The following is a 21,771-nucleotide window of genomic DNA, read 5'->3' on the forward strand; positions in this document are numbered from 1 at the left end:
ATCTTAGCTGTAGAGGGCAGTGTCACTGGCCCTCATATGTGGGATCCGAACCGGGGCCCTCTGGCGTCCCAAGCGAGTTCTTAACCATCGTGCCACTCGGCCGGCCCTGAAGAACTAAATTTTTAATATTACTTAATTTTAATTACTTAAAATGAAAAGTTAGTCACATGTGACTACTGTCTATTGTATTTGACAGCACAGTCCTAAATTGTAGTAATATTCATTGTCCCTTGGGTGGTTTTATGTACTAATAAACCAGTATAGTCTGGGAAAAAAAGCCTTGCTAATTTCTTCAGTAGGCAAAGGATGAAACAGTTGAGACAGGTCTTCAGAGTATCCGCCACTGCAAAATTGTAAGGCCCATTGTTTTGATAACCAGGTATTTCTTGCCTGACTTACCTTTCTGGTAATTTTCAAAGATCTACAGTGACCAGGTTTAGGTGCACATTCTTTCCATTGCTAGGAAGTCGGGGAGTCAATTTCCGACAGTCGTTTCAAGGATATTTATGGAGAAAGTGTCAAGAAATCTCAAGGATAAGTAACTAGGGGCATAAATACACATATTTAGAATGCAGCATGAGACAATATGATTGAGTACAATTTGGTTTATCTTTTAATTGAAAATGTTCATTGGTAACCTGAAAATGTGTACAAGTTAAAACATGACCACGTCATATGATTTATTTTAGCATTTTATGTAAAAAAAAAAAAATCAAGCCTACTGCCCTAACCCTGGACTGGGCTTATATTTCCAATTTTTTAAACTTTGAAAGGGCATGACAGATATGAAACAGCTCTTAGTTCTTTGTTTTTTAGTTGCCATAAGTAAATGTTAAGAAGGCTAAAGCAAAAATGTAGGTGTAAATTATAATGAGAACAAATACATACTTGGGGAAGAGGCCCCAGAAGTCTGGCTCGTGCATTTGGCCATTTCATCGTTGAGCCTTCAAAAATAAACCTTTGTAACTAGTTCTTACCACGCATTCTCTATGTTCTCATATAAAATTGATGCCCACAGGTTTGGCATTTAGGAATGCACTGAAACGAATTCTGGAGCAAAGAAAGCATTTCATGGGATGAATGAACCAGGTCCAAATGAAAATGCCAAAAGTTTGCATTTTAAAACTCAGCACACATTTCCAGACAAAACTGATTTAAACTCCTGTCCAGAGATCTTCATGGATATTTTCATTGTATCCATATGATTTTAAATGTTTACAAGAGCTGAAACCCCTTAATTCTAGCCAACATACTTGAGACATTTTGTTTAAGGATTTCTTTTTTGACAGCCTCATGACAAAATTAAAAGAAACGAAACGAGTTTTCTCTAGAAAGCCCTTGTAGCATAATCAATATGTATCTTTTTTTCAGAGCGTATGAAGCCCACTCTTCTCTTGATAATCATCATAGAAACGTCGCAAGGATTCAGGAATTCTGGGTGTCACGGTGCTCAAGGCCCGAGTAAAATGTCTTCTCATGATGCTGATGGCGTGAATGTCTTCTTCCAGGGCCTGAAGAGCTGCCTCTCTGCAGACGGCGATAATCTGACAGGAGAGAGAAGACAATCAACATAGTGCTTCAAATATCCACCTGGGGTAACTTCTATGATACAACTGTAAGCACACTGCTAAACTTTACCTTCAAGATGTATTCCACTTAAATCTTCAAAAGGGTAAAAAGTAATCATCTTCATTCCAAAACACTATATTAAGTACCGAGGACCAGGAACAGCAACGTATAGGACATGGCACTTGCTCTGAAGGGGCTTGCGGCTGTGAAGGTGGAATGGATGGGCCAGCACATGCTTCTCATGCAGGAAGACAAAGGATGAGTGTGGACCAGGGGTGGGGGCAGGGAAGCACCAAGGGGTGGGGGGTGGGGGTCGAGAGAGGCGTGCTCATCAGCACACCTTGTCACAGCACAGAATTTCCACATTCCTTTCAACCTTTGATGTACTACCGACATGTAAGAGCATTTCTTTATGTGCATCTCTTTAATGAGTTCTTAAATCTTGGGAATATCAGATGGAGGCGTCTCCGTTTACTTTGGAGAGCTGCATTAGAACAGAGAAGTGAATTCTGTTTACTCAGCGAGGAAAGCTGAAAGAATGGGTAGGAATCTGGGGTGGGGGGTGCAGCGGGAGGGAGGGAGAGAGTGGGCGGTAGGAAAGCGGGAGGGAGGCTGGTTCAAGTCTTGAACCCTGAAATGTGTTTTTAAGCTCTCTGGACTTCAGACAGCGGAAGCAGGCTGATGCCAGCGTCGTTCTAAAGACGCATTACTGTGGTGAAAGGAGCTTGTGGGATGAAAAGGGATATTGTGATGTTCAGGGCGACCGGGAAAACAGTGATTGACATGGACTGCGCCCTCACATCGCGGAGCCCATCTGTCCGGCCATGCCGCACGTTTTCTGTTTGCTCACTTCCTGAAAAGGGTCCCTCTGCTAACGCTGGGCTAACGGCTGCCAAAGCAGTTCAGTAGCTTTTTAGGGGACTTAGCAGCATGTTTGGGGATTAAAAAAAAAAGCATAGATTTAGATGGCTTTGTCAGATTACGACAATAAGTCTGGTTCTGCTTCATTAATGAGCGCTGAAGGTGACCATCGTGGTTAGGCACGTTAACGCTTTTCCGAAAAGAGCGACTACCAGCTTGAAGGAAAAGACAAAACTTCAGGGATTAGTAAAACAACTTCATCACATACTTAGGTGCAAAACGAGGTATTTTGAAAACACGATGTGATAATAAGCACAGTAAAAGCATGTGAAATGCCCAGCGTGGTATACTGGTGATCCAATGGATCCACCGTGCTCCAGAGGGACCCTGAGGACGTCCAAGAAGGGAGGTGAAGGATCAGGTGGAGAGAGCCTCACCCCACCTCCCTCCACCTGAGCAACCACCGCTTCCAGTTCTTGCACAGATGAAGGAAGTGCAAGACTGAAACGTCTGAAGAAGAATCAGAGAGGAAGAGGCAGAGGGGGCCAAATTTCCTGCTGGCAGGTGGAGTTCTAGCTCTCTTTGAGACAGTACAGGAAGGTTTCCATTGCGTGGCCCCCTCCCCAGGCTAAGTGCAGAAAGCAGTCACCACCCTGGGCCAATGCCATGTCTTGCACACTTTATAAGCGAGACATAACCTCAGAGAGAGCTGGACCCAGCGCCACCGTGCTATGGACATTTACGGAGTACCTACCCTGTGTGCTAGACAATGACTAATGTCTACACTAATTGACTGCTATGTGACTAGGGCCCCCTGATTTTGTACAACACAGGGATCAGCTACCAGGGGTATGTGCTAAGTCTGATGGGAGCAGGCAAATGGAGTGGCCAGATGAGCTTTCACATGGTGATGGTGGTGGGGTGGTGGGCTTGGGAGGTCGGTGTGGGTTGAGGAAAGAAGGAGACTGTAAGGCTGCCTGGAATCTTTCATAGTTCTGGGAATTTGGGTCACAGGACCAGTGGTAAGTGGCTAATAACACTGACACATCTGAGAAAGTGAACCAACAGTCTAATAGGCTTCCTCTCTCAATACACAGTAATCAAACTGGGAGAAGAACTGACTATCCTGGAGTCACTGGAATTCAGGTAGACTAACGTGGCAGGGGGAGAAATGTAGGCAGTGGGAAGTGACAGGTCATTGAGACCTCGAAGGCTGTCCTTGGGCTCAGCTCCTCTGAGCAATTCCTCTTTGCAGGTCAACTTTTCTTCCTTTAGATCTGCACCTACAGATTTTTCTCTAAGTTATAAATTGCTTTTTGCTCTCCTGTGGTAGCTTCCATGGCTGTGACAGAGGGGCACTGGTGGTGAGATGTGGGCAGCGCTGTCACCGCCACTTGAAAGCCGGCTGTGTAACTTGGGGCTGCTAGTGCACGCTCACATTTGTGAGTAATCCCTACTATATTTAGCGCTGGCCTGACCCTCCAGTAACAATTCCATCCAACTTGGAGTACAAAGCTGTGAGATACAGCAAACTTGGGCAGCTCTGACGAGCGCCTTGAGAAATGTTTGGGTGAGACAGAGATGACCTTGAGAGCCTCTGAGAGGCAATGCCAGGGAAACAGCAGCTGAACACTGGATCTCAAGGGCCTCAGGTGAGGGCGACTTCCTACCTTTGCAGCTGTTTGCACGTCGAAGGATGCGGAAGGACTGCTTGAACTTGAAACTTGCCTCGTTAGATGTCATCCTTATTTACAAGGATGCCCCGAAGAGCTAGTTAGTGAGGCAACCCTTTCTGCCACCTTCATTTTCCTGTCGTATTTGCTTAGCAACACACAGCAGTAACTGAGAGGAAATAGGACACTATTAACACTGTGCCTGACCAGTCACTTGCTTTCATCAGTCTGCATTCACCGAGCAGCTGCTCTATATAACTACTCGGCGAGGCCAGGCAGAGGAGGCAGAGGCATCCAAGACACATGTCTGCCTTCTGCTGCTCCCAAACCAGGACGGAGTGGGGGGCAGCAGTTACTGCCCCGTGCGGCATGGCGCGAGAGGTCCCGTTAGCAAGGCAAAAGGACAATGCGCAGGTGTGGAGAGGAGGAAGAAATTGGTGCCCATACACTGGATTGGGGTGGGGACAGAATTTGGATATGCACGTAGGAAAGGAAAAGGTATTCTGGGAGGAATAAAGTGAGCAAACAAAGAGCGAGGTGGGGAGAAAGGGGCCAGGGAATACACCGAGCTGGCTGCAGAACAAAATGGAGAATTAAAAAGAGTAATTCTGTTATCAAAATGTCACTAAAAATAACAAGAACAAAATAATGATAGTTTTCAGAAGTCACGTGGGCCGTAACGGCAGGAGGGCTAGTCACTGAGTCATCTCTCAAGCTCTAAACCCAATTCACAGGCAGCTGATACACAAGCAGTGGACAGAGCACAATTCCCAAAGGTCCCTTTGTTTTTATTTTTTCCTCCTGAAAGGGCTTCTTAGTAAAAATTCCAGAAGGAAAAGCATTAATTGTATTACTGGTTCTTCTCTCCTGACTCAAAGAAGACGGGTCTGAAAACACAAGTATTTTAGGAGGTCCATCTCATGAGGGCTGGTTTCTGTTTGCTCGGGGGTCACTCACTTTGGCGTGAGTTCCAAGGTGCCGTGTTTCCTAAGAAAAGTGCAGCTTTCCTGCCTGTTCTCATGGTCATTCCCCATGAGGTGTCAGTGCCTTTCAGAGGAAGAAGGGTTTCCGAGCAAACGGGGTTTAGGTAACAGCGTATGTGCTGTTTCCCACAAAGCACACCTGAACTTGAAGGATTTTGTGAAGCCTGGCGATGAGGGTCTGCTTAATTTTCTTTAACCCAGTTTCCCACAGAACTCTCTGTGCCCTGTTTTTGCAGAAAACCTCTAACTGGCCATCTTTAGGGTTATTGGTGGTCTTTAGCACACACCCTGGGAGGTGCTGAGCCATGCCGAACAGCTCGCTGGCGGCACGCTGCGGCTCTTGCCTCTTCACACATCCTCCGTTGGCTGCCCCTGCTCTAGAACAGAGAGTAAAGGGGAAGCGCTGAGCAAGTGGCTGCAGGACCTGTCTGTTTAAAGAGGTCAAAGGGCAGCAGCCACAGCACACACTTGTGCTCAGAGGTGTAAATAGTCGATGCATATTTGTTGACCTGAACTGAACAGCTCCTTAACTATCAACAAATTTTCAAAAAGTGCATGATACACACATCTTTCTCGTATCTGGTCAATACTCTGTGCTATTTTCACTTCCTTTTCACATGACCCAGAGTGTCCATTAATACTGACGCTTTTGGAATGACAAAGTAACAAAAATGGTTTAACACTGTGATGTATGCTCATCTCAAGCACTGTGTCAGTCCGGGCTCGACTGTGAGTCTAGCTCTTGCCTCCTCAGAAGAAATAAAAATGAAAACTTTCAGCAGGAGTACACGTATGCCTGTGTTATCTTGAGGGACGCTTCCTTAGGTATGAAAATTTGTTACACAGGGGCAGGAACTTTCGTTGCTGGGCTGTCATGGGGAAAAACCGCACTGTAATTGAGAAAGATTCCTGGAAATTTACCAACAACGCAGTCATATGTATTGGTTTAGAGGACTGAAATGGAAGCTTTGTTAAAAAAACAAACAAACACAAAACTCTGTAAATGGCGATCTATTGTCTCACTTGGTGAAAGTAATCTGACACCTATTAATTGTGGAGGGGTTTTCTCTTCTGTATTAAGCTTCAGAAAGGTAAGGCTTTTCCAGATAAACTTGCTCATACATCTCTCTATTGGGGAAAGAACACTACAGGAACTGAGATAAAGGACCTTCAAAAGGTCTCTTTGCACTAAGCCTCTCACCACTCTCGGCAGCTTGTAAGAAAACCTCGTGGGGTAAGTGTATGCTTCGTTCTACAGGGGACACAGGCACCACGGGCTCACCACTCTGGTGGCACTACATCAAAAACAGGAGGAGTCTGCACTCCTTAGTGATAGGGTGATTCGGTGCATTCTTCCCATGAGGCCATAGCAAAACGTCATTGAGAAGATGTGCAGATGAACAAAGTCGAATCAGACTGTCTGCCAGCAATGTTAAATAACCCGTTTAGAAAGAAAAGTCTTGGCACTTGAGCGCCTTAACTTCTTTGGCAAAAAGGATTTTGGAAGCCTTCCCCTAGTCCCTTCACCATCCTGTCCTCTTCCCCCATAGGCTCAGATGAGGTCATTTAAAACAATTATTAGCCAACTACCAGTAAGGTTGCTTTTGCCATCAGGCTGTAAGGGCAAAATGTTTTGGCCGGCTCTGTAAAGCTGAGTGTGTTTTCTGTGCTCCTTTTTGGTTTTGACTGAAAATTGATACCCAAACTTTTAAAAAAATATATGTGTCTTGCTGCAGAGGTGAAAATATCTGTTTGAGGAAATAACAAAAGGAGACAAAAGACCAGCAGCGTGGGCCCAAGATCTCACTGTCAGAGCTACACGAAGAGACGCTGTTGTTTGTGGCACCTATTTTGTGGGTGCCATGTATCACAGTCTTACCAGATATCTGAAAAATAGCCTGAAAAATAATCTGAAAAAGAAGCAGGAACTCTCTGTGTGAAAGATGTAGGCATATTTGAGATGAGTTCCTAAGAGACAGGAAAGGAAAATACTTTTTATTGAAACTGTTTAGAAACCCTCAAAACAAAGTCACTGAAGCAAAGAGTAAGCGACTGTTTTCAGACGCAGGAAAGAACTCTGCAGTGAAAGCTCAGGGACACATGCGTGTGACTTGCCACGCCAGGCTGGCCCTTGGAGAGAGCAGGGCCTGTTGACCAACAATATAGCAGTAACTGGATTAGGGGGCGTCGGCACGGGGGAGGGCGCGCTTGCGTCTGGGAGGCAGCTTCCCAGGAGAAGGCCCTTGACCACTGAACCTTGGGAAATCTAATTACCTCACTTTTAAATGCAAAAGGGCAAGAGAGGCAATTTTGCCGGAATTCTGAATTCTGAATGCAGCGAAGAATAAGAACAATGTCTTTCTTCACTGTGAAAAAAAAAAAAAAAAGAAAAAAAAGAAAAGAAACCTCACACACAGCCTGCTGTCTTCCCTATCCACGAGGGAGAAGAGCTGAAACAGGTGGGTCAGCTTGTAAAACAGAAGCAGGCCGACTGTGAAGATGAAAACCAACACGTCTCCTCAGCGGCACTAAGAATTTTTAAAAACGATGTGATAAAGAAGAGTAGTAGTGCAGGCGAGTGAATACTCCTGCACGTGGCGGCCAGTGCTCCAGGGATTCCCCTAAATGAATATGTGATCCAGTCCCTGCCCGTCCCGTCTCACAGGACGCCACCTTCTGGGCTGGTGCACTGGGCAGCTCAGGACCCAAAGCGAACCCAGCAGTTACTTCCATTCCCAGACAAGGCCGGGGCGGTGCGCGCGCGTTTTGCTGCTGACTGCAAACCCCCCCCCCCCCCCCGAGCGGCTGTCAGGCTGCGGGGAAGGGCCGGGGAGCTGGTCACGTCCGCCACGGATGCTGCAACTCTGCCCGAGCCTCCACCACTAGGATCCTCCTCACTCCCGCTCCAAAACAGGGGGCCCGTGGCAAAGGGACCAAGTGCCGACAGCGGCTTCAACCAGCTGCGGAAGCGCAGCTTGGGTCCCTCGCCCCACCCCCACCCCCTGGCCCAGGCACGCAGATCTGTGGCGCGCACGGAGCCAGTTTTCAGTGTGCCCGCGGGGCCGGGCCAGTCCTGGGTGGGCAGGCCCTGAGGAGGGAGGCGCGGGCGAGCGCGATCCATGTGCCCCTAAGCGCACACGCAGGGCTGCGTGGGAGTGCCCGGGGACCTCAAGGGCACCCGAGGGCTGGAGCCGGCGAGCACAGGGCTGGCAGGCGGCACTCTCCTGCACAGCAGCCAGGCTCTCAGGCCCTTCTCCCGCTGTCTGGTGTGAAGAAAGCGCGTCCAGTGAGGCCTACGTGTGCTTTTCAGCTTCTTTGTGTTTCAAGTGCATTAAATAGCTTTAAAGAATCCACCAAAAGAAATGGGCTGCAGTGCTTGAAAAAGTCTTAGGTATTTCAAGGCAGCGGTTTTGTTAAAAGCGTCCTCTGTCTGGAACACCTGTGGCCTGTTGAGCTTAATTGGGCTGCAGCTGGCGCTGACATTGTGCGCGCCCCCGCCTTTCTTTTCACTTTCCCAGCCCCGCGACTCCTTCCCTGTGTGGCGGAGGGATTAGGAGCCCAGCGGAGAGTGGTATCCTGCTGTTTGCGAATAGCCTGCGCTGGAGATGCTTCAAGGAGGAGGCTACCTGAGAGATTATGCGCCCCGTGGGTGCCCAGGGCCCATTCTCCCGGCCCCACTGAGCCCTGCCGAGTGGCCGGGCATGAAAGGTGACTGCAGGGAGCACAGCAGGCTCCGGCCACGGAGCAGCAGACGGAAGTCAGGCTGGCCCAGGCACGAAGGACGAGGGGTGCCCGGGACTTCCAAGAAAGCAGCTTAGCGAGGAAAACGGCCCGAGGGAGGTCGAGGGGGAAGCAAACGGCTCTTCTTTGAAGTCCTTTAAAAGCCACCTCACCAAAACCTTATGTGGTGGGACTAGGCGTGAGGACTTGGGAGGACGTCATTTCAAATTTACTCAACTACCTAACTGTGGCTCTTGGGCTGCATAGTTCCTTTGGATTATCTGCAAAATAAGCTTTACGATGATTAATCCATCCGGGATTATGCTAAATTCACAAGATCTAGAATGCCCTGTACAGTACTGAGTCAAAAGAAAATAAGAATGTCTGTAAAGACAGATTCAAAGCCTAATGACATCGCATCACAGAAGGGGGAAAACCCTTGGTTGCTTAATTTTGCTGATTCAAAGTTATTTTGAGGTCTCGAAAATATATACAGCTGAAGTACATGTACAGCTATGCATACCCATTATAGTTTTTGCTTTTTAAAAATTCATAAACGAATCAGTCATTCCACAGAGCTTAGGGCCTGGAAAGATATGTAGTTTTTATTCTTATTGTTTCTGCAACCATCTGTACCTGTGGGAATTTTAAGTGTTTCTAATACCAAGTGAACTATAAGATAAAAAGTAGTATTTTTAGTTTGGAAAAGAACACACTAGCTAGCATGGGAATGGAGAACGGGAAGGGCAAGGATGAGAGGGCAGACAGAGGCTGCGACCACTCCACTCACTCGTTTATTCAAGAAACTGTTATTATCACCTACGAGGCACCAGGCCCTGGGGAGTACAGCAGGGAAGAACACAGTCTGCTTTCCTGGAACAAGATGTGTGAAGCTCTGGCCGATCTGTTACCCTTCAAGGTTCAGTGTGAAGGTTTCGCTGGCAGGCAGTGCCCAAGGCAGATTCACGTCCGCAGCCCCCATGCCTGAGTGCTTTAGCTCACTTGTTGTAAGGGTCTGGCAGCAGCTTGTACTATTTTGTCATATTACAATGGTCAGGATAGAAGGTTATTGGTGGTAAATGTCTATTTCCCTCACTAGACTAGAAGTTCCATGCAGGCCCTCCAGCTGTATAGCCTTGACCTCCTCCCAAAATGTACCAGGTCAGCACGTCCCTTGACCTTTGGGAATCTACAAAACAGTCTCTTCCTGAGGTCATCCATGAACAGAAATGCAAACTAGTTTTTGCTTTTCTAAACACACACACACACACACACACACACACACGGGTTCTGCTGTGACAACTGCAGCCAACATGTCTACAATGGAGTAAAAAAGGAAAAACGTCTCGGGCACAATGGGCCATCCTAAATTATTTGTGTATTTGGGAACACTTCTGGGACTGACGACCAAGCTGTGGCCAGAAAGCTAGTGGAATCAAGGAAGAGGCACCAACTTTGGGTAAAAGCACCCAGAAATGGGAGAGCTCGAGGCTGGCCGCAGGCAAAGAGGAGAGAGGCCACCAGCACAGTCCCCATGCTCTGGGACTCCTGTCAGCATCTGGAGGATTGTGGGGGCTTGGGAGGCGGTGACTGGGGGAGGAGTAGGCGGGATGTTAAACCAGCTTTCCCATACCAGGTGTTTCCTCATCTGTCAGCTCCAGCACACCCATAAACATGCCCTGGCTTCAGGCCCTGGGGAGCCTTCTTTGGATCTTGTCTACCTTGGGATTCTGGACGCTGTCGAGCACTCATAGAATGGAGTGAAGTCAACTGTCACTTAATATGGGGACAGTTCTTGAGAAATGCATCATTAGGCAATTTCATCAATGAGTGCATTTACACAAACCTGGATGGGGTAACACCTAGGCTGTATGGGACAGCCTACTGCTCCGAGGCTACAAAACTGTACAGCATGTTACTGTGCTGAATACGACATGCAACTGTAACATGACACTAAGTATCTATGTATCTAAACATATCTAAACACAGAAAAGCTACAGTAAAAATACGGTATAAGGGATAAAAATGTCCACTTACCCTGAATGGAGCTTGCAGGACTGGCAGTGGCTCTGGGTGAGACAGGGAAGCGAGTGGCGAGTGAATGAGAAGGCCTAGGACGTGACTGTGCACTACTGTAGGTTTTATAAACACTGTACACTTAGGCTGCGCTAAATTTACGAAACAACACGAGGCTGAATCAAGCACAAGAGAAAATGCTGCAATCAAGAGATGCAGTAAACACAAGATGCATGAGGCTGGTGATGGTGTAACCCAGTATACTGTTTAATAGCCAACTTTTTAAAATATAAAGAATACACTCTGAAAGAATGATAAAAAGTGTAGTACATGAATACATAAACCAGTAACATAGCTGTTTAGTACCATACGTAACAGTATGTGCTGTCCTCCTACACGACGGGCAGCACAGTAGGTGTTAACACTGACAGCATCACAAACACGTGCGTAATGTGTCATGGCGGCTGGGACGTCACTAGGCAGTAGGCATTTTCAGGTCCATGACAATCTTTTCAGACCGCCCTCGTGTATGTGGTTGGCCCGTCATTGACTGAAACGTGGTTAAGCAACGCCTGACTGTATTTGAGAGGCAGAACATTCGCAGCACCTTTAGCCCAGGCATTCAGCACTTTCAAGTATATAGTAGAGTGTGTCTAATTGTAGTCACCATGCTGTACACTACACCACAGGACTTACTTACTTTACAACCGGAAGCTTGTACCTTTTGACCACCTCCTCCCATTTCACCCACCTGACACCCACCTGACACTAGAGAATGAGGTCCTTTTTCCTTTCTCCTTTTCCAAGCAGCCACAGGCCGCTCCGGCCTGATCGGCGCCTTGCCGGGCATCCTTAACATCTTTTTAAACAGTACGGTATGGTGTTTCTGGGTTAAACAGAAAAAATGGCTTGACAATTTGTAGCTAGCTAAGGGGCACATGAAGATAGGTCCTGAGGAGAAACCCTAAATAGACCATTAGCACGTGACGGGAGTGAGAAGACAATATGGTTATTTATCTTACACTTATTTTATGGATGTCATTCTCATTGACGGTAGTGTTGTCTTGAAGGAAAGCTGTTCTTTCCCTTTAGCATACAAATAAAAACGAATTTTTATTAAGTGATATCACCATCAAATAAGATATTCTAATATACCCAGGATATATTCATGTATCTTCTCTTTTGTACACTTTCAAGACGTTCTCTGTTTCTTCTGACTGATAATGCTAAGCTGCTTATAAACCATTTGTTTAGAAGCCCACATTATTTTGTTTTAAATTTAAATAATAATAAAGCAGCACTGCCTTATTTGGTACACGAACTAGATGCTATTTCAAGTAGCATTTCAGGAGTATTGTGTGTTTATATTGGTCATATAGCAACCTAGGGTCCATGGATATTTAGATGGATTTAAGAACATACCAAAACTTATGAAAACTTTTACATGTATATATGTCTTTTTCTAGAGAGAGGGTTCAAAGCTTCCATCATATTCTAGAAGGGAACCCTAATGCTCAAAGGGTTAGGAACCACTGCTCTAGAGTAACTATATTTCAAACCTTCCCTAATCCTATGAATGCTGCATCATTCATATATATCTAGCTTCCCCTTTCTGGGTGACTGAGGCCGGAATGCAATCTGGCTACATTACCACAGTGGGAGAGTACAGGAGTTACACAGTATAGGTGATCCTAGTGAAGACAGGTAGTTTTCACTTAGATCTTCCTCTTGTATAGTAGACAAATTTAACAGCTGCCCCTCCATATAACTACATTCTATTGAGATCTGTATTGACAAGAAGAGGAACCTAGAGACCTATATCCTATTTCATTTATTAAAAAACAAACAAACAAACAAACTTAGGTTAATAAGACAGTAAGACTACACATTTAAGCACACTAGTTAAGGAATGCAGAACGCAAGTCCCTGAGATTAGAATTTACTAGTGGCACTAAAATTAAACTATGTGTAATTTTAGTTAGCTTGGAGTGATTTTTTAAATTTAAGTGCATGTAGGCTTTGATGTTTGGAAATAACATTTTACATTAGGTATTCAGAAAGCGAGGGACTTGCTTTCTTATCCGCAAAATTATATGGCCTTTGGTCTTGTAAGGAGTGCGACACTGAGCTTTATTTCCTGCATGTCTATTAAAATGGAGAAAAAGGGGAAATCTCTAATTTTACTAAATAGAAAGCCAATAGTGAGATACAGCTCTTGCCTGTTAACAATAAAAAATATATGTGATATAACTTAAAAGGAATTACAAATACCTGTAAAGCCAATCATTCATAGGACAATCATCAAATGACAGGACAATCATTTTCATTTTGGCTACTTTTAGTCCAGGTCAAGGTGGAGAATAAAGATGATTCAGTTTACGAAGGCTTTAACCCAGACATGCATGCTTTTCTCTTCTGATCACGAAGTCCATTACTTAATGACTATGAAACCCAAACATTCTTTCTTAACTACTGTTACGCAAACTCCTTTGCAAGAATGCTAATGAGAGAATAAGGTTTCTGTCAAGTTGAGCAATGAAAAAAGCCAGAAAGTCTCCTAAGGAAAGATTGAAAAATGTCTACTTGTAAAGACTAAACTAAAAACTAAGAGAAAAGCCATAAGGGTAATCCACATACACGGAAAGGGTTTTGGAAAAAGAGGGTCGAGGAAACTGCTTGTTGATAATGAAGAAATCATGCATAAAATCTTTTTAAATTTAAAAGGTGTATTAGATCATCACTTGGTGAGATTAGTTTGGTATCGGAAATGCAGCAGTTCGGTGTGTTAAAGAATAGTGAATTTTTAAAGCGTAGATTATTCATTTAGTTTTTAAAATCTAAAGACATAAAATGGAAATGAATTTGAGTATGTATACTGAGTAAATCTCAGGACTGTATCCATACATTTTACCTCATCATTTTAAACTAGGTGAACTTTCCTCAGATTTCTAACCATCAAAAACCAACCAACCAAACAAGCAATTTACCATTGGAAAGAGACCAGTAGATATTTCTACTAACAGAAACTATTTTTCCAGAGATGAGTCAACTGGACACAAAGGGATTAGGGATGATACAATGGAAACTATTTTGCAATCTTAGTAAATGAATTCTCTATTTTGAATGATAAAATATACACATAAAAGCAACCTATAATATTGTAAAGAGAAGAAAATTGAAGCAAGTGCCAGGAATTTCCTGTGAAGGGTTGTGCTGTTTCATTTGGAGGTGTGGTCACTAGCTTTAGATGGGCTACCCCTTGGTAGCAAGCATTTCCGTTTTAGCAAGCTGGCATCTAACTGGAACTAACCCCATCCCCCCCTTCCCATGGCGTGTTCAAGGCATCCTTTGTACACATTTACAACAGCACTGAAGAGTGTGAGAGCCAGGAGAAATTCTGAATTACTTTACAGCTCTGTCCTGCTCTCCCCCGCAACTCCGTTCTCTCTGAAAAAAAATATATCTACATTCCTATGTATGTTTGTGTATGTACACACACACACACACACACACACACACTCACAGTCATTTGCAGATGCAGCATAAGTTCACAGGTGCGGCGTGAGTCTAAGCACTAAAGTACATTTTGCCATCACTAGTTCCGAAGCCCCAGCATTTATGAATCTTTTAAAATTAACTGGCTGTTAAGATCCCATCACTCTGGCAGCAGCCCAGCATAGCTGTGCCTTTAACAAAAGAATTCTGCAATAAAACGAGATTTTACATGCTGAAACAAAATATTTTAAAACAACTTTCTGCCGATTGCTCATTTTAGTAATATTTGTGGAATTTAAAACCCACACACACAAACACAAATGTTCCCATGGAAGATTATGCTAAGGTTTGGGTTAACCTCAGAATTATTAAATTTTTATATCAATCTTTTAATGAACGCTTTTGATTTGTTTTCTTTACGAAGAAACCCAAGTCCTGAAAAGATGTGAAGGCTTATGTGCTTTTCAACTGCTGTAACAAACGCCACCAGGCCAACTTTGACCAAAGGGGACTCGAGCTTCTGAGGCAGTGCTGAGAGCCTCTGAGCTGGGTACCCCACTCCCCCAAACCTGCTCCCTTCCCTGCTGTTATTAGGGCTCCGCTGCTGGGGACAGAAGTCCCACTGGAATCCAAAGGGGGACTGACTCCGCTAGAGGGATGTGACTGGGTCTAAGAGAACCTTGGGGCAGGGGTGTGGCTGGGGCTTGGCGGTCCACGGGGCCAGACCCTGGCATGTCAGCAGGCGCCCCCACGGCTGTCACCTCTGCTGTCTCTGTGCTTCAGCTTTTACCTCTCACCACAGCATGGTGTTCCCACAGGGTAGGAACACGGCAGTGCAGTTTCTATGTTCTGTATCTTCCAGTGTCGCCAGCAGGGAGTTCTCATCTTCTCACGTCCCGGAACCAAGCAAACGCCTGTGGACAGTCTCCAGTCGGCCTGGCGCAGTCAGTGTGTCTGGGGAAAGGCTGCGACGACGGGGGCCCATTGAGGCAGGTTATTTCCTCTGCATCCAATCAACCGCGTGCGTGTGCGTGCGTGCGTGCGTGTGTGTGTGTGTGTGTGTGTGTGTGGTCATACTGTGGCAACATAGCGGGTGGGAGGGGACGAGATGATTTGCAGCAGGCCTGGGTTGTCTGGTTGAACCATGAGAGGGAGGACGTAAAAAGCGCCCCGGACCTTTCTCGGCCGACATGTAAACTCGGGTCGCTTACACACTGCTTCCTCTCAAATGCTGTCTTGGCAACACATTACCTCAAAAGGTCCTGCTGAAAAAGTGCCACTTTGGAATCTGTGCCCCTGGTTCCCGTGTCCCCGCTCCCTGCCAGTCACACTCCCGGCATGCGCCCAGCAGGCCGCAGAGGGGCCAGCCGTTTCTTGCTGCCGTTTTCTCGGACGGTGCCGCTCATCAGCGGTCCAGATATTATTACACTGTCTTGTACAACTTACTTCCAGGCCACAGGACGAAGTGGAAAAGCCTCAAGGGCCTCCGGTCAACTTCTTGGGAGCCCATTACAGGGTCTGTAGGAAAAATTAAAGCTATTCTTTTTGGATGATGATTCCAGGATGGGTCATGGTCAAAGTTTGACGTTATCTTTGTGTTAAATCCATTTTCTTTCTTGGCAACTGGGGAAGTCTGAATGAACTTCAGAAGAGGAAGCAAATAAAAGCTCCGCTTTTTTGTTTGGGAGAGGGGTCATAAATAGCTAATAGATTACGAAGCTCGAGTCTGGAGCTGTTTAGTTTGGAAGTTTGTGGAAATTTTATTTGGAGACAGTCCCTAAATTCAATTAAAATTGTGCATGTAACTGGAAATGTGTGTTGGCAGGGCTTAAGGAGGGGCAGGCTGAAATGGACGGCATCCCAAGCGTGGGGAACTTTGACTTAATTCTGCCGTTCTAAGTGGCTGGAAAACGATTTGAAGTGTCTTCCACAACAGCTCCACCCCCTTTGTAAATGTGCCCAATTCCCACTCCCCAGGACGGTGAATGTAGAGAGGGGAGGGAGTGGAGAATGAAACCCTTCGTGAGCATTTAGGGGAAGGATATGATCTTTTTCCCCACCTCACTTAAATACTGTTTTTCTAGCTAGGGAAAATTCAGACATACACAATAGCAGAGAGAATAATGTACAGTGAACTCCCATTCCCGTTACCCAGCTTTAAGAAGGAGCAACTCAAAGCCAAGCTTGTTTCATCTACACCCTAATCCTCACCCCCAACGCTGCGGTGATTTTTTTCCAAGCAAATCCTGGAATCATAATATTTAATCCATAAATATTTCAGCGTATATCTCTAAAAAATGCCTTTAAGAAAAGCATAACATCATTACGTTAAAAATAGCAATAATTTCTTCCTATTATCAATATTTAGTCAGCCTTAAAAATTTGTCAATTTTTCATGAATGTATTATTTCACGGTTTGTTCAAACTGGGATCAAAATAAGATCTACATATTAAATTGAGTTAATATCTCTCGTATTTAAAGGATCTCTCCCCCTCTTTCCCTCACAATTTATGCTGAAGAAACTGTGTCTATGTCCTATACAGTTTCCCACATCCATTCTTTTCCTGACTGCGCCCCCTTGGTGAATTAACATGTTCCGAGTCTGCTGTATTTCCTGTAAACGCGTGATAAAATCTAGAGGCTTGAGCAGATTCAGACTGGATTTTTGGAACAAGTACTTCATAGGAGACGTAGAGATGCGTTAGTGTCGGCCTGCCCCTCTTTTTATGGTTTGTAGTCACTTCTAATTGCCCAAGTCCTCTACTTCATTAAGGGTTGCAAAATGGTGCTATCATATTTCTGTTATTCCTTCTTTATTTATTGGCTGGGATAATAGTTATTAAGGGGAGCTTTCCACACGCTCCTGCCACCTTTTTAGATAAATGTTAGCATACTAGTCACACCTTTCTCTGTCTTGCCTTCTCACTTAATGATTTATCCTAGAAATCACTTCATAGGTATATAGAGAGCGATTTCTCATTCCTTTTACGGCTGCATAGTTTATTCAACCAGGTACTAAGTGATGGACATTTGAGTGGTTTCCAGGCTTTTGTTCCCTTTTAATATTTATTCATATGTCAATCAAAGTCTAAAGACAGTCAAATAGGACAAAAGTCAAATTCCAGCAAAGAAGGAAGAACCTGGTAAGATGCTCCTATTCACTGTATGGGGATAATTATAGAATCTTGCTTTTGCAACCATTGCTCGTTCATAATTTTTGAGAAGGCGAGTCTTAGGAATCAGATTTTCTGGCTCCTTTCCTCGCCTCTGTGCTGCCCATTTTCTTCTCATTGTTCTTCTCCAAACAGTCTTTTTCAAGGCCACCAGCCTCTGCCAGCTTTAGTCACAGCTCAAGTTCTCCACCTCTCCAAGTGGTTTCCCGCTCCAGCACCGAAGCCTGGTGACAGGGGCTGACTCACTGTCACCGCCTCTGGTGATCACCACGCAGTCAACACTGTTGTAAGGGCAGAGGCAACCAGCGCTAATGGATGGGGCTGGCAGTGGGGCTACAGGCAGCTCAGATTCAGCTCCGAGGCTGCCAGGAGGCGCCGCCATGGGCTCGGGGAATGGAAAACCAGGACTCTCTGATCTACCCTGGCGATTCGAACCAGTGTGGCTGTCCTGCCTTCATTTTCCACGTGCATGGTAATGTGCTACGACTAGTTTCCATTCTCAGAAGATGACATACTTACATGTCACAGACATTTCCGATGTAGATATATTGTTCTTGGCCCCTGGCTTCTAGTCTTTATCTATCACCTCTCAAAGAATAAATCTACTCTCATGTCTTCAAATACCACTCCTATTCAAAAGCCTGGGAGACACCCATTTTCAGCCCAGCAGGTCTCTGGGCACCCACAGCCCAGGGTCCGACACCAAATGTGCTACCCTGACCTGAAATGGCCTGCCTCACTGACGCATGGTCAGTGACACACCATACTCTACCATCCAGCCTTAACCGTCCTGGTCACTCGTATCTGTCCTTTGCCACACACCACTTCATTTGAGCAAGTCTCCTGCTTCAGATATTGATTTACCTGGAGTCATATGAAAACTCAAAAATGACAATCCTACCGAGGAAGGGCTAACAAATGGGGAAGGTCAGCTGGAGGGGAGTCTTGGGCAGCTGTGCTGTTTCCTTGGTTGCATCCTGGGGACACACACATTAGATAAAACGCTGTCGGCATGCTGGTCAAATGGCAAGCTGTGGTAGAAACACTGAATACATGCAAAAATCCCCCCGAAGCCTCCCAAACAACAAGCCTAGGAGAACAAAGAACCCAAAGGCCAGGACAAACGATCCCCGATTAACCACTGAAGTTGATTACATGCGCCTGGCTGGGCCCTCTGAGGAGAGAGACCAGATGAGACAGGGGCTTAACCCACATCCCAGCAGAAACACTAGGGTGAGGTGTGAGAGCTGGAAGCGAAGAGGTGGGCAGTGAGAAGCCATGCCAACCCTCTGTCCTTGGCAGGCTCTCACGGAGAAGGACTGGAACTGTCCATCCCGCGAGGCTCTGGAAAGCAGAACCAGGACCAGCGCCGGAGGAGAGAGGTTCCAGCTTAATAAAGGAAATAATATGTGAATAACTGAAAAGTTGGCCAAACGGGGAGACAGCTCCAGGGACAGTGAGTAAATGACCATGGGACCGGGATACTGTAGATGTCATTCAAACACTGGAAACAAAATTTGTTTACATGGCGGAGAAGAGCTTTTAATATGTCACCACCATCAAGGCTGCCCAGTCCCTTTGCGCGTCCCTCACACCCAACTTTCCTTCCCGCTGCAATGGCTGCACTCCCCTGGCTGCTGACTACCTGGGATCCGGCCTATTGATGTACTGGGTTCTATTCCCTTTTCCCTAAGTCAAGACTTGCCACTGTGATCATCCCCCACAGAGTCAACCTTCCCACCCGCATAAAAATACGCTGTCATTTCTCATCTTAAAAACATAATCCCTCCCTTGTCCTCCATCCACCACCAGCAAAAGTCCTTGGTGAGTTGTCTTTATCTGCCATTGTCCACTTCCTCTCCTCCGTTTTCACTGAAACCCACTCAGGGAGGCTTCTGACCTGTCACTGAGCTGCTCTGTCATGATCATAACCCAGTGGTCAGTCCCCAGTTCTCACTTTACTTGATCCACTAGTGGCATCTGGCGCCAGTCACCCCCTCCCACTTTCTTCAGTGGGAGAGAGCACCCCACACTCTCTTCATTCCAGTGGCACAGGCTTCCCGGCTATTGGAAAACATGAAGAGCTTGGTTGTGTTCGGAGCTTTTGCACTTGTTCCCTCTTCTGGAATGCTCTCCCCCCAGATAAGCGCCTGCATGGTCACTCGCCTCGGGCGTCACCTTTCCAGTCAGGCTTCCCCTGGCCACCTTACTGAAACCCGCTGCCTCCTCCCCGTAACCCTTTCTTCCTTCACTGCTTTACCCCCCTACTCCCAGTCACTGCCATCTAATAGATTACGCTGTCACTCACTTTGTCAATAATCTGTTTCCCCTCACAAAAATGAAGCCCCACCAAGAGTACACTTTTGTTTATTTTGTTCACTAACATACAGTAGTACTTAGAGCCTCAATAAATATATGTGGAAGGAATGAGTGAGAACAATGGAGAAAGAAGGGGAACGGACGAAGAGAATAAGGTCTGACATTTGACTTATGTTAACCCAAGTTGGGGCTTCAGTCCTAATCATTTGGTTTTTGACCACATGTATTTAACATCACATCGTGCGTACTGCCTGGACTGATTGTTAGACTGATTGTTAGACTTCCAACACCAAAACACAAGTCTCCACAGACTCGGGAGCACTGAGCTTGTATGCTCACGTTCTAGAGTCAGTCCGGCAGCTTTGACGCCCAGTGATTTGAAAGGCGCTCTCGGCCAGCCTTCCACAAAATGGGGCTGCGCTAAATACCCAGTCACCAAATAAAATGGTAGAGATTAAAGCTAAATGGAATGTTAAATAAAGCTCTCAGCTGCGATACTATTTTATATTTCTGAGTGGCTGCAAATAATTCCTGAAAGTACTCCAAGTGTGAATTCGGTCTGCCTGGGGCCACCCCTCCCTCTCCTGACCCCACCACCCTGAGCACCCTCTCCCAGGGCTCACTGCAGAGGTGTGCTTAGCTCAGGGAAGCTCGGCAGCTTCAGTGCTCTGACGACACCACCTAAGGCTGAGCTCTGTGAAACTGCTGCTCCGATAGCCGTTCTGACCGATGCGTGCCTGGCCAGGGCACAGCTCAGCGCCTCTGGGTGCTGCTACTTTACTTTGTAAAGCACTCTGTGTGCATTTACGCTGCTTCCCCAAGGCCCCCCCCAAGGCCCGCCTGGGCTGTCAGTATGATCCAGGAGCTTCGGCACTCCCTTGTCACAGGAGTTCAGACCAGTAGGAACACGACGACGCTTTCCCTACTTTGTCCTTGAAAAACCACCAGCAGCACTGCACCTACACTTCTGGTCCTCCAAACAACAAACGAAGCTGTTATAGGTGACTGTGACCAGGACAATGTGTGATTTGTGAAGAAGGGACAGTTCTAAGAAGCAGAAAACCTGCTTTCCGAAAATAGGTTCACAGATAGAAAGTCAGGATTTTGTAAGAAAAAACATAATATAAAAGGAAAAATTGCTAGTTATTTAAGCCAAAAAAACTTTGCAGTTGGCTTTGATTTCATACATCAGAAAGTATAAAATCAAAAGTAAGACAGATACATTTTAATGTAAGAACTTTAAGTCTATGTTACTTTAATCTTATTTTAAATATTTTACTACAGATAGCATTTACGTATCTGATATAAAGTAGATTTTTTTCAAGAATAAGAATTACTTCAGACTATCTAGATCTAAATATATAGGTCCTTACGTCTTTGAGGAATTAAAATACAACATTTTTAAGGCTAGTTTCAAGATTGGAAATACAACCATGACTTTTTAGTATGCTAATATGCTACAAACATGCCAGCGCCAAATCATGAGAACACTGTGAGGCCAGTGTTTCTTTTAGGGCAAGACAGGGCTATTCCAGTCAACTCACTTGGGAAAACCTATGGCCAAGCCATTGTTCTATGTTCCTGGGGAGCAGGGGTCATAAAGACAACCCCTAAGGACCGAGAACTAGAGGGGGAGTGAGACAATGACGTCAATGCCCATTTAGACGGCGAAGTGTAGTAACGGACACGAGGAACATAAAATGCTGGGGCGGAAGAGCACCACCGTGATGATGGTGACAGTCACGGGTGGGAGACTAGCACCGATGACGCTGGCAACAGTTACTGATATACTACTACTAGCATCCCCACCACCACACACTGATTCCCGAGCGATCTAGACTTCACACATCTAATTTATCCAACAATGAGGTAGGCAGCACCCCCCGCCCCCACCATTTATAAATGAAGGAAATGACACTTAAAGACTTTTGGTACATCTGCCCAATAGCTCGCAGACGTGG

General features: G+C 45.7%; 1 protein-coding gene across 3 annotated transcripts in view; it reads right to left on the reverse strand.

Annotated features, from left to right (window-relative positions):
* Window positions 1-95: 95 nt before the first annotated feature.
* AFG2A (AAA ATPase AFG2A) overlaps window positions 96-21,771 on the reverse strand; it is a 241,054-nt gene continuing 219,378 nt past the window's right edge. For 2 of the 3 annotated variants that reach the window (XM_019666169.1, XM_019666093.1), the window contains one exon: window positions 96-1,544. In XM_019666169.1, the coding sequence (XP_019521714.1) occupies window positions 1,368-1,544 (177 nt within the window). In that variant the 3' untranslated portion in view covers window positions 96-1,367. Of the gene's footprint in view, window positions 1,545-10,843; window positions 10,876-21,771 lie in introns of all 3 variants that reach the window. The other variant, XM_019666239.1, reaches the window with a different exon arrangement.

The sequence above is a fragment of the Hipposideros armiger genome, unplaced genomic scaffold (assembly GCF_001890085.2).
Source record: "Hipposideros armiger isolate ML-2016 unplaced genomic scaffold, ASM189008v1 scaffold_1, whole genome shotgun sequence".
NCBI classification, from domain to species: Eukaryota; Metazoa; Chordata; class Mammalia; order Chiroptera; family Hipposideridae; genus Hipposideros; species Hipposideros armiger.